The following is an 18209-nucleotide window of genomic DNA, read 5'->3' as shown; positions in this document are numbered from 1 at the left end:
CAATTTTAACAAATTCTATCTGATATCTAGTTAATTTTCATTTAAGTCTTATCCCTATAATGGTACCAAATAAAAATAATTCTGGATTTTGTAGAAATTGGACCTGTAATTTGTTCTAAAAAAATTTCCTAATTCCACCCAAAAAGGTCTTACTTTATCACAAAACTATGTTGAATGTAAAAAAGTTCCACCTCTTCATCACAACTAAAACATTATTCTGATAAATCAGATTTCAATTTAATTTCTGTGGTATGAGCTGTAGCTGATGTGAAAAATTATATTGTACCAGTCTATATCTTACATTTATTGTATGTCATAAAATCTTGACATAAATCAGCCCAATTCCTCTCACCTATTATCACATTTAAATCTGTCTCCCATCATTCTCTAGAATGGTTTCCCCTTCCTGAAGTTCACAATCAGTTCTTTATTTTTGGTAACATTGAGTACAAGGTTGTTGTGATACCACTCATCTAGCTGATCTGTCTCCCTCCTGTAAGATTCCTCTTTGCCATCTGTGATTCTGTCGACAACCCCGTTGTCATCGGCATATTTGTAGATGGCATTTGAATTGTGCCAACCCACACAATCATGGGTGTACAGTGAGTAGAGCAATGGGTGAAGCACGCATCTTTGAGGTACACCTATGTTGATTGTCACTGAGGAGGAGATGGTGCTACTGATCTGCACTGACTGTGGTCTTCCGGCAAGGAAGTCAAGAATCCAGTTACAGAGGGAGGCCCAGCTTTTGAAGCTTGCAGACCAGTACTGAGGAGATGATGGTGTTGAGCTGAGCTGCAATTGGTGAAAAATACCCTGGGGTACATGTTGCTGTTGTCTAGGGGATCCAGGACTGAGTGGAAAGACAATGAGATTGCATCTGCTATTGATTGAGGCGGTAGGCGAATTGCAGTGGGTCCAAGTCTTTATGTTAAAGTACATGTTAATTCTGTTCATTACCAACCTCTTAAGGCACTTCATCAGAGTAGGTGTTAGTGCTACTGGGCGATAGTTATTGAGGCAACTCACTATGCTCTTCTTGGGCAGATGATTGATGCCCTTTTAAAGCAGGTGGGAACCTCCGACTGCAGCAATGAGAGATTGAAAATGACCTGCTCAAGGACTCTCTGTATTGGAAAACCGTTGTCATGCCGATGCAATGTAAATGCAATTATATAACTTGTATTGAGAATGGTGACTCATGAATGTGTTGCATTATATATCTGCAAATTTTATGAATAATGTTTTTGCAACAGAAAAAGAGATCATCAATAAAACATACAACATGCCCACCTCCTATCAATGAAATGGATTGTAATTGAGTCAATGTAAGAGAAGCCGAGAGAACATCTTCTGGCTGAAATGTTAAATTGAGTTCTTGGAAGCAGATGTAAAAAGCTTGGTTGGTGAACACAGACAGGCAATGAGTGAATTCAAATTCAGTTCAATTCAAGTCAGCCAAGATGACCTTGGAGTTATTATTTAGTAAAAGGTGAGAGGTTGAGATTGAGGGATCATGTTAATAATTCTCTTTGCACCAAGTGATAGAGACATCCAAAAACTTGCAGATGCTGAAATCCTGAGCAATCAATGAAAAACTTGGTGGGTGGGGAGGGGGGGGGGGGGTGGGGGGGAGTGGAGATCTGGGAGGGTGAAGGAACACAGCGGATTTTGGGTTAGGATCCTTCATCACATTTGACTGCCTCACTGAGTTTCTCTGGGTTATTATTTACTCATGCTTTGTCTTAAGCCCCTTTCACACTTGCATCCCAGTAAATCGGCTGTTCAGTGTCCCAGGATAGGAATGGGGGGGAGGGCATTTTGCCTTTCACACTATACCACTTCTAACTGGGACACTGAACGCTTTTACACTTGCAAAGGTTTTTCCCCAGCATTTGATAGGAAGTGCCTGCAATGCAATTGGCCATTTCATACTTGCCTGATCTCAACGCCGGCGTCTGCAGACACCAGGATTGTACTAGGCGTTGGCATTGAGCAGATTTTGCTTTCACACTTGCCACTTTAAAGGCCAATTGGGGTTCGATTCCTGGGATCATTGGCGCTATAGTTTGATTAACTTTTGGTGAACCTTCCTAGCAAAGAAGACAGGCACTTAGCTTAACTGATTGCACTGACAGTATATGGCTAAAAGAAGAAAAGGTTTACATTTCTCCAGCAGTGGATATCCCAAACTCAAAAAGACAAAGAAGCTGCTTCAGGCAGCAAGGAGACCTCACTAATAAGCGTTCAGGATTTCCTCGAGAAGGTTGCACATCATTTAGCAAGCTACCATGGTTTTCAGATTAATGCATTTAGATCATGGTTACACTGTGATGTACAGACAAAGTACAATTTAATTGGTCTATAAACAGCTATTTCTTAGACAATTAATAATTTTCACAGAGTTTGTGAAGCTGAAAATTGGTCCCAGCTGGATGCCTTTGGAATAACACAAGTATCTATATTGCGACAAAACTGTGACAGAGAGATAATCTTGTTCATTAATGACCTTCATTAAGTGAACTGCTTGCGCTTGCTGCATCTGGAATGACTAATTACAGGCTCGTTAAGAATCACAGTTTGTGCAGATAAAAGTAGCATTTCTGTATTTTTTTTTACAAATTAGCTAATCACTGAACTGGGTGATTTTTTTTTAAAAAAACTCCATAATAGCCTCAGCAACCAATGCAAGAAAAATCTGGGTGAAGGAGAATTGATGTAATCCCTTATCCAAATCACATTTGGCTTGAAAATGTTTTACTCAATTGAATTAATTAAAAATAAGTACAAATAAATAGATTTGTGGGGATGGGCATCAGGTAGCCCTTCTGGAGGGCTCAGGCCTGAAACATCAGATATACATCTTTACCTCCTGTGGACACTGTGAGACCTGCTGAGTTCCTCCAGTATTTTTTCTTGTTTTTTTTTACTGCAATCACAGTATCTGCAGACTTTTGTGTTTCACTGGCTATCCTATATTTGGAATAAAAAAACCTAGAATTTGAGAGAGAGAGAGAGAGAGAGAGAGAGAGAGAGAGAGAGAGAAGGCACAACACATTGCAAAGCTCTTAAACATTAGAATGAACTGAGCAGCACAGGTATGAGAAAAAATATGGAGGATGATGTATGTGCAGTAGTTTTGGAAGAATAAGGGAGAAAATTTTGCATAATGAGGAATATGGTTAAAATAGTTGTGACAGGTTACATCAAAGACAAAGCAAAATGCTGGAAATTTGAATCCACAAGAGAATGGCAAATCTTAACAAATGACAAGGTTTCTCCTGCATAAAGTGATATCATGGGAGTAGAAAACAGACAGCTAGCATCTGTTAGAATAGAACTGAAGTGTGAATTGGGTTCAAGCTGAAGACTCCCAACATCTTTGGTAAAATGACCATGATGGTTTTCATCTGTCAAAGAAGAAATCCAATGCTTCTGTAACAGATGCTGCAGCTTCAACCTGCTGCATTATTGATGGTGAAACCAGGAGAGAACTCACAGTGGAGGAAGTCTGCATTTGAATGCTCAGCAATGTGAATGGCTTTGTGTGGATATTGAATAATGAAGCCCGTGTTTTAAAAAAAACAGGTCAAAGCAATGAGTAATGCGACCTGCCTGAGGAAGCTGAAGATAGCAAAGAAAAACAGGAAGTAGGGATAGAGTGAAAAGGATCTGCCATACCCAACCATTCTCATATTTACCTGCATTGTATCCAAGTAAGAAGAAACTTCATTAGGACATGGCAGAATGGCCTGTTGGGAGAGCCACTGGCACTCCTGCTAAACCCCAGCTAGGACTGCCACACTGAAAGGGGCGGGGGTTAATCTAGGCCACATCCTGGTGAGACTGGACAAACTTGAGATGTTATCTCAGGAGTGTCAGAGACTGGGGGAGATCTAATTGAAGTTTATAAAATTTTGAGAAGCATTAATAGGGTATACAGTCAGAATCTTCCCCAAACCCCCCACCCCCAGGGTAAAAATGTTGAATACTATCCAAGATATTCAAAATTCCACTACTGTCATGTTTCTTCTTTGGCTTGGCTTCGCGGACGAAGATTTATGGAGGGGGTAAAAAGTCCACGTCAGCTGCAGGCTCGTTTGTGGCTGACAAGTCCGATGCGGGACAGGCAGACACGGTTGCAGCGGTTGCAGGGGAAAATTGGTTGGTTGGGGTTGGGTGTTGGGTTTTTCCTCCTTTGCCTTTTGTCAGTGAGGTGGGCTCTGCGGTCTTCTTCAAAGGAGGTTGCTGCCCGCCAAACTGTGAGGCGCCAAGATGCACGGTTTGAGGCGTTATCAGCCCACTGGCGGTGGTCAATGTGGCAGGCACCAAGAGATTTCTTTAGGCAGTCCTTGTACCTTTTCTTTGGTGCACCTCTGTCACGGTGGCCAGTGGAGAGCTCGCCATATAACACGATCTTGGGAAGGCGATGGTCCTCCATTCTGGAGACGTGACCCATCCAGCGCAGCTGGATCTTCAGCAGCGTGGACTCGATGCTGTCGACCTCTGCCATCTCGAGTACTTCGACGTTAGGGATGAAAGCGCTCCAATGGTTGTTGAGGATGGAGCGGAGACAACGCTGGTGGAAGCGTTCTAGGAGCCGTAGGTGGTGCCGGTAGAGGACCCATGATTCGGAGCCGAACAGGAGTGTGGGTATGACAACGGCTCTGTATACGCTTATCTTTGTGAGGTTTTTCAGTTGGTTGTTTTTCCAGACTCTTTTGTGTAGTCTTCCAAAGGCGCTATTTGCCTTGGCGAGTCTGTTGTCTATCTCATTGTCGATCCTTGCATCTGATGAAATGGTGCAGCCGAGATAGGTAAACTGGTTGACCGTTTTGAGTTTTGTGTGCCCGATGGAGATGTGGGGGGGCTGGTAGTCATGGTGGGGAGCTGGCTGATGGAGGACCTCAGTTTTCTTCAGGCTGACTTCCAGGCCAAACATTTTGGCAGTTTCCGCAAAGCAGGACGTCAAGCGCTGAAGAGCTGGCTCTGAATGGGCAACTAAAGCGGCATCGTCTGCAAAGAGTAGTTCACGGACAAGTTTCTCTTGTGTCTTGGTGTGAGCTTGCAGGCGCCTCAGATTGAAGAGACTGCCATCCGTGCGGTACCGGATGTAAACAGCGTCTTCATTGTTGGGGTCTTTCATGGCTTGGTTCAGCATCATGCTGAAGAAGATACAGAAAATGTAATAGTACACAAAATTCCTTCTGCCTGCCATAAAATGAAGAGTTGCCATTGGTATTGCCTAACGCCCTTACAGTATGAGGGGAGGAAAATCAAAAGATAGTTCCTTCAGAGATGATGAATGTCTGTGGATTTCCCTCCAACACTCCTGCCGCCTCTGCAACTGTGTTCAAGGTGAGGCTAGTTTAAAAGGAGATATGTGGGACAAGGCCTTTTTTTAATATTTCTGCTATCTCCTCCAACCCTCCCATCTTCTATTCATCTCCAATTTTGATCCCTTTTGCATATCCAATCTTCCTCATTTTATTTCATGCCCGGTAGTGGAATTACCTCCATAAAACTCCATATTTCTGTATCTCATGATAATTTTTTGAGGAAAGCCCGGCAAAAGGTAGTGGACACAACCCAGTACATAGCAGGCAAAACTCTCCCCACCGTTGAGAAGATATACATGGAATGTTGCCATCGGAGAGAAGCAGCAATCATAAAGTATCCACACCACCCAAGATGTGCACTTTTCTCACAGCTGCTATCAGGAAAGGGGTGTATGTGCCACAAGACTCATACCACTAGGATCAGAAACAGTTGCTACCCCTCCACCATCAAACTCCCAAATAACACTCAATCAGAGATCATTTAAGGACTCTTACTTTGCGCATTATTTATTATTGAATATTAGTTTCTGTACTGCACAGTTCTTTACATTTCTTGCTTTTGTATGGCATATAATTTCTTAACCACAGTTTTTATTGCACTACCAATAAGTAGAAATTCTTCCTTACCCACAGGAAAAAGAATCTCAGGGTTGTATGTGATATCATGTATGTACTCTGACCATAAATCTGAACTTTGGACAGAGAGCTTTTTCAAAAATGGTAGAAAAATAACAGATCAAAGGAGCATAATTTGGTAATACTGAAAAATAAACTAAATTAAAGGCAAACCCGTATGGACCATTTGCACAGTCTCAGGTCCTCATAGTTGTCAATGAAGCTGAATGGTCCCAAGGACCTTTTCCTGGATATTCTCACTCAAATGAGTTAGGGAGCTGGAAATGGACAGATGTTTAATGGGATATTACAGGGCAAGATTCTGGCAGTATCTGGATAAGATGGACAAGATGGAGCTGGGGAGGCCAGCAAGGAAACTGACTTATGGTAGAGAATGGGATTACAAGTGATAATGGTTTGGTAGTAATGAAGCGAGAGAAATGGAACAGGGTTGAAAGTCAGCATCAAGAGAACAAAAAAACAATAAATGTCTTTTTACAAAAATAAAATTAATTGAGAAATACTTTAATTCCCTATCTTTTATCCCTAGCTGGTGCTCCATCACTGAGATCTGATGCCACCTAGTGGCACAATAAGAATCTCAACTAAGAATAGAGTTGAGATTAGAATAGAATTAAAAAGTAATTGACCTTTTAACAATTAAAATAAGAAATTGGACATTGGGAGTTATTTAAAATGGTTTGTTTTGGTTCCTAACACAAACACTGGTCAAAGAAATCAGGAGTAAAACATGAAAATCTGCAGACTCCATGATTGAAGTAAAAACACAATGCTGGAGAAACTCAGCGGTCAAACAGCGTGCCCATCTTTACTGGCCTTGTAGTGGCTTGCAAACAGTTAAAAAACTCATTTTTCTTCATTCTAATGAAAGGTCATACCTTATTTCTCCCCTCCACAATGGCTGGGCCACTTTTCATCTCTAAGCATTATCTGGTTTTTCTTTCGTTAATTCAGATCTGCAACAAAATATACGCTGCCTTGTCCGCTCTCCACCAGAAATGCAGCTTCATGGAGGATAGACTTCCCTAGCTTTGAGGAACTGCATGCTGATTAGGTGGGTGCAAGATCTTCAAAATTGTTCTTCAACTCAGTTTCCTCCAACATTTAGATCAGCGTAGGTGGCAGTGAATAGGCTGTAACCGGTCAGGATCCCAGGCGAAGGGCAGGGAGGAAATTAATACATTGTCAGGAATTGTGATTTGATACACAAGTACGGGTGAAACTCAGCAGGTCACGCAGCGCTCTTTGTGGTAAAGATGCGCAACCATGTTTCGGGCCCGAGACCTTTGTCAAAGTACGAGCAAAAAGCAGACAGGCAACTGTATAGAACAGTGGCGGGGGGGGGGGGGGGGGAGGGGAGAGAGGGACAGGAGCACAGTCCGACAGGCAAGAGGTGGAGATGGATGGGAGGGTAAAACAGAAAAAAGCTGGGAAGTGATAAGGGGAGGGGGGGTAAGCTCTCTGAATGAAGAACTGGAGGAAAGGAGGCAGAGGATCAGGAAGAGAGGGAGACAGGAGAGGGGCCAAAGAAACCTGAGAAATCGATGTTAATGCCATCTTGTTGGAGAGTCCCCAGATGGGATCATCTAAATAAATTTAGATATACTGTGTGGTGACGTACATAGTTGTAGCGGTGTCACGTTCGGTCAGCGGTGTAACCACGGCAAAGATGGGGTCACGGGACTGTCTCTTCCAGTCCAGACCAGAAGGGTGCATGCACACTTGCCAGCACAATACAAGTTCTGGAACGTGAGGGGGGCGGGACCAGGAATAGCCTTAAAGGCTGCAACGTGGAATTCAAAGTATAGTAGATGTGTTACCTGAGCTCTCAGTCTGTTGTTTCTGTCTTTTCGCTGCGCTTGCACACAACCCGCTACAACAGCACAATAACAGGCCCTTTCGGCCCACAATTACACCAATTGACCTACAACCCCCGGTACTTTTAAAAGGATGAGAGGAAGCTGGAGTACAAACTCCTTTCAGCAGCATGGGATTCGAAGATGGCTCTTTTTGACTTAGATGGACACACTACAGGCCTAGTGGCATCCAATTGTGTTATGAATATTCCATGAACATTACATGATCTCATATTTTAGTATTGCTTTTGATGGAGAAAATGAGAGAGAAAATAGATCCATTTAGCATTGGATCCTTGCTGCCTGTGGTGAGTGAGCAGAGTTTATCTGGTCCACACTCTTTTCTCGCTCACTTCTAACAAAACCTGAGGCTTTCTAGTTTCAGACTTGTTGTGACACAGAACGCTGGCATCAATCATGTCATACATAGCATGAGTCATGATTTTTTTTATATTCCATGGGCATTGGAAAAGTGTCATGAACACAATGTTACGTTACAACCCAACTGACAATTACTTTTGTAAAAAGCCTTAGCATGTTTTACTTCATTTAAAAAAGGTGTTTTATAAAGTTTCCTCAGTTCATCTTAGAATTAAAATAACATTAAAGTAGAAACTTCAACTCCAAAGTTTTACCTTCTAATACAAAACTTATTCAACAGAAATAGGACTATTAGAATTCAAAGATTATTGAAACACTAAAGACTATTCTCTATGGAACAGAAATAAACCTCTAACTCAGTGTTTACAGTAATATCAACTGTGGCATTTCATTAGTTTCAGATTAGGAAGAGAGAGAAATTGGTCATATCAAACCACGCAACATCAAACACAGACTGGGTAACTTGCACTCTGTCTATGGATTTAACTCCCAGCAGCCAACCATTTCAACTCCTTGCACATTGCTGTACTGACGTGCATGTTATCTGCCTTATCCAGTGCCAGGGTGAGGTCAAAAATAAACTCGAGGAACAACACATCATATACCTCCCGGACAACCTTAAACTCAATCTAATTTTATGATACCCCTCCTCTATCTGGTTCCTGTTTCTTTCTCTTCTTTACCTGCTCCTGTTCATTTTTTCTCTCCTGTCTCTCCCCCCCCCACCTCCCAGAGCTCCTTCCCTCTACCTGTCTCTTCACCTCATTCAATACCCCATCACCTACCCAGTTTCTTTCCCTCTTGATATTCCATACTTCATACTACCCCCTTCTTACTTTAGACTCACCAAAAGGCCCTGACCCAAAACAAAGGTCCTACCCATGGATTCTAAAGAGAAGCAGGAGCATTATCTCCTGCATCCCAGGGAACCTCACCTAGCTAACGTCATCAAAGAAGTTGTTGTCCAGAACAAACCCCTTTGAGGGAACTTTGTGATTGTATTTCCCACAGAACAAAATGGATTACTGAGATCTGACTGGAGAGAGCTTTGGGGTGTCATGAAGTTGTCAAAGACTCTTTAGAAATGCCAACCCCCCCCACCCCGCCACCCCCCACTACCGACCTCAAAAAATATATTTTTTGGCTTTTAGCCTTGCAGGTCCAAAGTTTGGCAGTGCTCAAGTACCACGATTCAATTTCTAGTCATTTCAACACTGGACAACTAGGAACCCCCCCGCCCCTGCAGTTGGATGATTGCTTTGCTAACACTGTCATTCTGAATCGGAGGTCAAGGAGCTTCCAGGAACTCAGGAGCATCAGTGCAATACCACAGAGTGCTGTTCCGTCCATCAGGGATGCAATTTTTCCAAATTATACTCTGCAGCAGCAGGGAGCTTCAGTGCTCAGGCTGCATCTAACCAATACAACTGAGCAGCTCCATCTTTTGGCTCTTTGCGAGATCTTGCTGTGAGTAAATGCTGTACCATTATTGCCATGAATAAGACATGCATCAGGACATGATGGGCTTTAATATATGCAACCCTTTTTAGATGCCAATAAACACTTGCAATGGCTCTGTTTAGAACCTATCGGCTGATCAATGTTCAAATGCGAACCTTCTACAAATTGTGGGGTAAATTGGGAAGGAAGAGCTATGAAGCTAAATATAACATGCCTAGCATTAAAGACCCACTGGCTTCATTCAAGGGAAAGGGGCTGCAGACTCAATAGTTATGAGGGAGATCTGCACTCAGGTCTAATGAAATCGGATGCCCTGAAATTCTAAGAGGATCGGCCACGATTTTATTGGAGGAACCCTGAATTTAACATCAGTCATTCAGTGTTGCTCACTCCACCACAGCTGATATCATTTCAATGGTCCCAAAGAATTTGAAAGTGATGTCGAAAATTCATAAGTTTTCACTTAGCAGTGTTTAAGAGGAGTCGTGATAGTGAGCCCAGTTAGAGGCAGTTAGTGGTCTTACTTTTCATTGTTCCATCTACGTCATCATCCTCGCTGTTGATCACCATGGTTCCCATTTGGGAATCCAGCGTGTCGCTGTCATGTTCGATCATCGTCCGTGCGCTGTCGCTCATTGTGCTGGCCGCCCTCATGGTCCCCGTGTCATTCGCACTCGCTCTCACCATGGTGCCCGAGTCACTGTCATCTTCTTCCTGCTCCAACCAGCCAAGGGTGAGAAAACAGTGAAAGGACAAGTACCCTCAAGTTTAACCGCAAAGATGAGCAAGGCGCTGGCACTGAGAAATTGCCCCAAATTTGAAGCTTCCCACCGGGGCAGCAAGGTAAGGGGATACAAAAAAACCCCTCAAACCCATGACCCGACTTCTACTATTTCCGCTGTAGGTATGAGGAATGTTTGCCAGCTCTTGTACTGTACGCATTGGAATACAGAAGGATGATGGGGTCCTCATAGAGACATTTTGAGTGCTGAAAAGCCTGGACAAAGTATATGTGACAGGATGTTTCTCATGGTGGGGTAGGGTGGTGGGGGGAGAAGGGGGAAGTCTAGGACTATCTAGCACAATTTCAGGATAAAAGGGAGTAAATTTAAAACAGAGATGCGTAAAATTTTCTTTTGAGGGTCTCAAGTCTGTGGAACTTGTTGGCACAGGTGGCTGGGGAAGCGAAGTCGATGGGTATATTGATTGACAGGTATTTGATTCGTCAGGGCATCAAAGGTTACAGGGAGAAAGCTGAGGAGTGGAACTGAGTAGGAGAATGGACCAACTCATGATGAGAATGGCAGAGTTCATTCGATGGGCCAATAGGCGTACTTCTGCTCTATATCTTGTGGAAGCTCATTCCATATACCCACCACTCACTAGTAAAAAAAATGAGTCCCTCAGCCCCTTTTAAATCTTACCTCTCTGACCTTAAATTTGATTTCCAACCCCAGGATTCATCTCATTAATGTCCCACATGTTTTATAAATCTCAAGGGTCTTGCCTCAGCCTCCGAGGAAAAAAAAGTCCCAGCCTATCTTTCTCCTTATAACTAACAGCCCTTCCCCCATCCCATAAATTCTGATAGATAAACAAGAGGGAGGTGAGGAGAATCAGTGTGTCACTGTGATCTGAAGCGCGCTTTCTAAAAGGCTTGTGGTGCATTTTAAGTGAAATTTCAAAAAGGCAATTGGACAGGCAGCTGGTCTAAATATACACACCTTCCAAAGAGACATCATGGGTTTAATGGGCCAAAGGGCCTCTTGCCAAATAGTGACATTCAACAACAATGTAGGCTTTTATGATGTAAAAGTAAATACCAATAACATTAGATGACAAGGTGATGAGATTCCTCCCCCACCCGTCTCTCCACCTCTCTCACCTTCTGTCCAATACCCCATCACCTTCTACCCTTCTACACCTTCTACCCATCAGCTTCTTCTACCCTTTGATATATCCCCTCCCACTTTAGTCTTGACACAGAGTCCCAAACCCTGATTGTTGACAGACCATTTCTCTGCACAGATGCTGTCTGACCCACTGAGTTCCTCCAACTTCTCTTAGATTATAGTAAATGCACTGAACCCACATACAGCTCATACATTTCCTAATACATTTCCTTTGATCACAGCATTAATATCATTTCATAAGAGAGGCACGAATAAAGAGTAGAAATTTTACACAATGGGCCCAATTTCACTCATTGAGTCTCAATAAAATGTCTCAGCAAACTATGAAATGGTCCCTAGTATCGTGTTGAGTGACAAAACATTAACTGCAGAACTTACAAGCCAATACTGGATGACTAGTGAGGAAAATGGATAATGTAAGATTGGGGGGGGGGGGGTGGAAAACTTTTGGAGGAACTCAGCAGGTTGAGCAGCGTCTGTGCAGGCAAAGGAATGGGTGATACTTTGGGTTGAGACCCTATATCGAGATGATGGAGGAAACAGTGAGGGGGAAGCCAAGCTTGGGGGTGAAGAATAAAAAGTGATAAATTTTCCAACAATACTTCCTCTTCATTCATACTTCACTTCTGTGCAATCAAGTGTATGAAAACATGCAGGTGTTTGGACCAATATACACATTAGTGCACACCACATACATGTGAGCACTGCACAAACAAATAAAAGCAACACACACTTGTATGAATTTGTGTACAGGTGCTAACCTTTTATCTGAGATCATTGGGATGGATACCGGCCTTTATTCGGAATCTTCCAGATTTTGGAATCATTTTGATTTCCGTTCCTTTAAGTCCGCCCGAGTCGTGCTGCCATCTCCACACCTCCCACACCCCCCCCCTCTGAGTCACTCTGCTGCCTCTCTCTCCTCTTGGCCGGCCCACATCATATTCCCACCTCTCTCTCCCCTCGCCTGACCGAGTCATGCTACCAGCTCTCCCCCCTCGCCTGCCCAAGACACGCTACCACCTCTCCCCCCTTGCCCGCTCGAGTCGCACCTCTGACCTTTCCCCTCGCCCGAGTTGCACCTCCGTCTTTCCCCCTTGCTCAATCGAGTCGCGCTGCTGGCTGTCTCTCTCTCTCTCTCTCTCTCCTCCCGGCCCCTGCTGTACCAGCACCAGGAGAACTGCCCCTTTCTTGGTTCCCCTACACTGGTACAGCAATTTCAGCTGTGTGGGGAATTATGGGTAGCAATGACAGTCATTGAGCTGCCACCAGGCTGAATGACCGAGGGTCACGTTGGGTCATGTTTGGTGCCGAACTCCATCTTTGATGAGAACATGTCATCTACCGAAAAAAGTGCCAGTTTTTGGAATTCCAGATAAAAGATTAGGCACCTGTATAAAAACACATCTGAGAATTCATGCACATACCAAAAGCAAACCAAACTACAACCTTAGTAGTCAGCTGAACTGCTGCATTCACCTCTGTAGAACTCTCTCCACTACAAAAAGAAATTAGCTATAGAAATGTTGGATATTTTGATCACAAATTACAATAAAAATACAAAGTTTCCTTACGCAAATTCCTGCCATCAAAAAAAACAAGCATGCAATTTTTGTATCTAAAAACAAAGTTCCATGCAAAACCAAAAAAAAACCACTCCTCAAACATACATACACCTCACCTCCATCTTATGTCTATTTCTATTCAGTAACATAAACTTTCTATAAATTGGTTTCTAGACAAAAAAAAAGATTGCAAGTCTAATAAGAAAATGTAACTAGAATAAGTAAAAGTGTCAATGAGGAGCTGAATGGACTCAGGAGATCAGGCAGCATCCATGGAGAGAAATGGACAATGACCTGCTGAGTCTCTCTCTTTGCTCAATTCCAACATCTTCAGTTTTGTGTTGTGTTGAAATAAGAAGATTATGAACAAACAATTTATGTAAACCATGAAGGTCTAGTTGGACCACAGAAGCCTGCAATAATTTTGGAGGGGAAACATCGCACAATGGGAAAATACCACTGGAGATAGAAATGGAGGACAACTAAATATTCATGATAATAGGAAGATTTGATTCATTGTTTTAAACTGAGGCAAAGTTAATGGAAGATAATTAAATTTCCCCTCCACATCAACGACAATTACACTAAAACAGGTAGAAGACATACATCTCCCCAAATTGTTTAACAATTCAATTAAATTGAGTCTGATCTATAGCTACACTCCCTCTCCCATCCAGGTTGTGCAACCTTTGTATTCTTTTGAAAGGTAAGCAAAGAGTACGAAATAGAGAATTTTCCTGACAACGCAGCCCAAATTCAAGGTAAATTTATTTGTGTCCTCAAGGGCTTGGACTTTGCTGCTAATAAATATTAGTTGGACCACAGAAGCCTGCAATAATTTTGGAGGGGAAACATCGCACAATGGGAAAATACCACTGGAGATAGAAATGGAGGACAACTAAATTGGTTGAAAAACCAATTGATCCCAAGCCTTCAGAGGTTAACAGCCTGGAAGTACATGACCCAAGCCGAATGTCTCCTAACCCAGAGGTGAGGGCTGCTCAGAGGCAATATGACTTTGCCAGTGCTGGGCCCGAGCCAGGAAGATTACCAGAAAGCAGGAAGCAGGGACCCACCGAGTTCTCCTCTTCATCCTGATCCAAGTCTCGCTGTTGCTCCTCCTGACGCTTCAGTTTAATTTCCATCATGTCGGTAATCAGGTCCCGCAAGATCGAGACAGGTTTGGCACTTTTAATGAATGGATGCTGAAAAGGGAAAAAGGAGGAAAATGACCATGAAAAATGCTTGAAAGGAGTATTTCTTAATAAAAGTGCTCATCCATCGATTGGGATTGTGATTGGCAGACTAGGCACATGCACTGTATGTGGAGCCTGAACTCACCTTTTTAATTCAACTGGATAACAGAGCTAGATCAGCACTCTCTGCTCATGAACAAATAACCTTTACATGTTACATAAGTGACATTTATGTCAGCTTCAATATCCTTTATGCAGCTTGAAGTCAACTCTGATTTCCTAACAATCCTCAGAAATCGCATGGTTTTTAAAAATTTCCATATAAATTTATCTCATGCATCAGTAAGCCATTCTTTCAAAGCATTACTGGCCTATGTTGACTCCCAGCTACACAAAGCCTAAATGTCCCTTCAAGAAACCACTCTTCCTTCTCAACAGCCTGCTCCAACTCAACATGATGGATACATTTTTTTAAATTTACACAATAGCAGAAGCCAATTCTGGCCATTTAAACCCGTTACATCCAATTACACCCATATTATCCTATAACCCTGTATCTTTTGGAGGGTGGGATTAAAGATAATTTTATTGTCATGTAATAAAAGAGAAAATGTGACATTACACAAAATTTCCCTTTAACCTACTGTAAGGCAGACAAAGATTTGCTATCAGCAGAAATTGCGTAGCACCCCTTACAGCCAGAGTGGGAGAAGCAAAAGTGAGTCCCTCCAGAGACACTGAACGTCCACGGCTTTGGCTTCAGTGCTACCGCAGCCTCCGTAGCCACACAGCCTTCAGTCCAAAACCATCAGCAACCTGACCTCCAGATCCAAACCTCCGACATCAGAAAGCTTCTCTCGCATCCCAGTTCCAATACACGGTACCACTTCAGCCAGTCTCCAGAAGCCCCCTAGCCTGGTGTGAGTCCCTTGAGGAAACCAGAGCACCGGAAAAAAAATGACAGCAAAAATTGGGATAACTTACAAAACTCCTTATAGACAGTGCTGGATTTGAACCCAGGTCACTGGCACTGGAATAGCATTACGCATACCACTATGCTAACTGAGCCACCCCAATATAGAACAGTAGAGCACAGGAACAGGCCCATGTCCGTATGGACCTCTGGTTCATGAAAGGAAAATAATAATTTTAAAGATTAATTTGTGTAATGTTTGGATCCCTTGGAATAAGCTAAATCCCATGCAAGGCTACCAGAAATACATTTCATGACCTTAGGGCATCCTGATGTACATGAAAGCACACCTGAACAAACTCAGAAGGTTCTGCTGTCAGCAGTGTTACAGATCTCAGTGGTGTTTCAAAATCTACGGTAGGCCTCTCACTTTCTGAATTCAGTCCAGATGCACCAAGCAATACAATACCTCACCCTAGCGCCAGAGACCCAGGTTCAATCCAGACTGCCAGTGTAGTCTGAGTGTTTTTGTGTGTCCTCGTTTCTTGTGTCTCCTGGGTGTTTCGGCTTTCTCCCATAGCCTGAAGATGCACGAGTTGGTAGCTGTGATGTCTGTAAATTGCTCCCAGTGTGGAGCTGAGGGCAGAGTTTGGGGAGTTGATGAGAGTTGTGGGAAAATGTAAAACAAATGGGATTAATGTAGGATTAGTGTAATTGGATGTTTAACGTGTGGAGTTGACTGGCCTGTTTGTGGGCTCTCTCTCTTGCCATGACTTTGATTTTTATTAGAATTTGCAGTTCACAGGACTATATCTAGTGACTCACATGAAACAAATACCATCAGGAGACATAAATCTCTCCAGTTCAGATTGATAACTTCTGACATTGCAGAGGGTGTCAAGGAAGATTATCAAAGGCAGATTTGTTTTCATTCTATTTCAGATCAATACTGGATGCTCCACTTCTGCAGGATGCTCTGTAATAATGTATTTGACCTTGTCTAATCTGTTGTAACCCCTTTCATCCCAGCTGATTCATTACTGAAGGTCAAAGCGCTGCATGGCATATCAAATTCCTCAAGCCCTTGATTAGAATTCCAGCTATTCTGCAACCAGAGCAAACTTTTAATGGCAAAACAAGAAATGACAGAATGTCTGGCGAAGCACACATGATGGTGTGTAACACCTTAAAAAGGGTCATGGCATTAACCAATGCTTCCAGTCAGAGTGAGTCAGAATGTGAATTTCATCCCCTCAGGAACCACGGGAGTGGCATTCACTTCATTTCTGAGGAACTGAAGATGCTGTATCTCCCAGAACAGAGAAAGGGTGTGGCCATCACTTGAACTTGGGGCAAAAGCACGAGATCCAAGACAACCGGAATCCAAAGTCTACACACATATACATATACTAAAAGTGCTGTAATTTATACATGTTCAAACCAAAATGTGTACAAATAACCTTGAATAAAATCTGGAATGTGCATTTTAATCACATGTGAATTGTTTGATTATAAATTTAAACTGTGGAGCATAGAGATTAAAAAAGTGTCTGTCCCAAAAATTTTACAGGCCACTGTATATCACAATTACCAATACAGGTGCATAGTTTTGCCCAGACTCTTTTTTCTACTGCCACCTTCATTCAGTTCTGCCTCCCTTCCCTAACTGTCTCTTTTCCCTCTTCCTTGTCCCTCTCCCTCTCCTGTCCCTCACCTCTGCCTTTCTGCTTCCCTTGCCGTTCGTCTTCTTCCTCAGTCACTCCCTGACCCTGGCCTTCCTGGTGTCCTGTCCCACTCCCTTCCCTCCATGTTTGCAGCCAATTGCTCCATCCCCAAGCGAGGTTGCCCACCCGCCCCACTGCTCATCCTCCAGGACCACTCCCTGACAGCCCAATGCCCTGTTTCCTCCTACCCCTGCCTCGTCAGATCCCAGTTACTGAACCCGCCGGCTTGGCCCAGACTTCCCAGAGACACTCAGGAGAACCTTCAGCTGTCACACTTGTTCAAGGATGGGATGGTGATTTCCCAATCGATATGGGAGTGCAAGCATTCCAATCAATTGCCATCACCAATCAGCATATAAAACAGGGCAGCATGGCTAGTGTAGTGGTTAGCACAATGCCATTACAGCGCCAGCAACCCAGGTTCGAATCCTGCGCTGTCTGTAAGAAGTTTGTACATTCTCCCTGTGGCAGCGTTGGTTTCTTCCGGGTGCTCCAGTTTCCTCTCACCCTTCAAAGCATACCGGGGATTGTAGATTAATCAGGGTATTTGGGCAGCTCAGGCTTGTGGGCCAGAAAGGCCTGTTACTATATGTCTAAATTTTTTTTAAAAATTAAAAATGACCCCAAACCCACAGGGGTTCCATCTCTCCTCTCTTCCAACTTGGGGGAGGGCAGCATATCCATCCTCTTCCAACTTGACAAAGGGGTCTGCTTTGTTACCATTAATAGTTTTAATACCCCAACGTCTTTCAACTTTGGTCCTTTCATTAACTCCAAAATTATAGTCCAATCACAGATGTGCGTGATAAATAACCAGTTGTCAGGATGCTATGGTGGGCTGAATTACGTAGAACAAGCACAGTTATTATAAACCACACTTTTTAAGGACTTTATCTATGCCTGATATACCATTTTCTTCTCCCAAAGACCTCAGACACAACAAAAAATTCATTTTACAAAAGTCCTGGAGTCCGTGGACAAATTAAGTCCAGTTTTAGAGTGTTGATGGGTGCAAATCTTCTCTCTCCAAAATCACCCACAAGATGACAAACCACATCAACAGGGTTAACAGCTGGCATCATAATCGATCATGATGTGCCACAATGAAAGTATGTCCTTATTGGGAATAGTCAATGGGCTGCAGTCCCCACACCTTCCTCACACTCACTGGGACCCAGTTTCCACACCTCCTTCACACTCACTGGCCCCCGGTTCCCATACCTCC

General features: G+C 43.2%; 1 protein-coding gene across 4 annotated transcripts in view; it reads right to left on the bottom strand.

Annotated features, from left to right (window-relative positions):
• LOC138735852 (serine/threonine-protein kinase 3/4) overlaps window positions 1-18209 on the bottom strand; it is a 155022-nt gene that overhangs the window by 64936 nt on the left and 71877 nt on the right. For 3 of the 4 annotated variants that reach the window (XM_069884368.1, XM_069884369.1, XM_069884370.1), the window contains exons 8-9: window positions 14228-14356; window positions 10198-10387 (exon numbers count right to left, since the gene is read on the bottom strand). In XM_069884368.1, coding sequence (XP_069740469.1) covers window positions 10198-10387; window positions 14228-14356 — 319 coding nt within the window. Of the gene's footprint in view, window positions 1-6948; window positions 7109-10197; window positions 10388-14227; window positions 14357-18209 lie in introns of those variants that run through there. The other variant, XM_069884371.1, reaches the window with a different exon arrangement.

This window comes from Narcine bancroftii, chromosome 6, assembly GCF_036971445.1.
Source record: "Narcine bancroftii isolate sNarBan1 chromosome 6, sNarBan1.hap1, whole genome shotgun sequence".
In the NCBI taxonomy this organism is placed as follows: Eukaryota; Metazoa; Chordata; class Chondrichthyes; order Torpediniformes; family Narcinidae; genus Narcine; species Narcine bancroftii.
The sequence above is the reverse complement of the archived record's forward strand: the minus strand, read 5'-3'. Positions and strand labels throughout refer to the sequence as shown.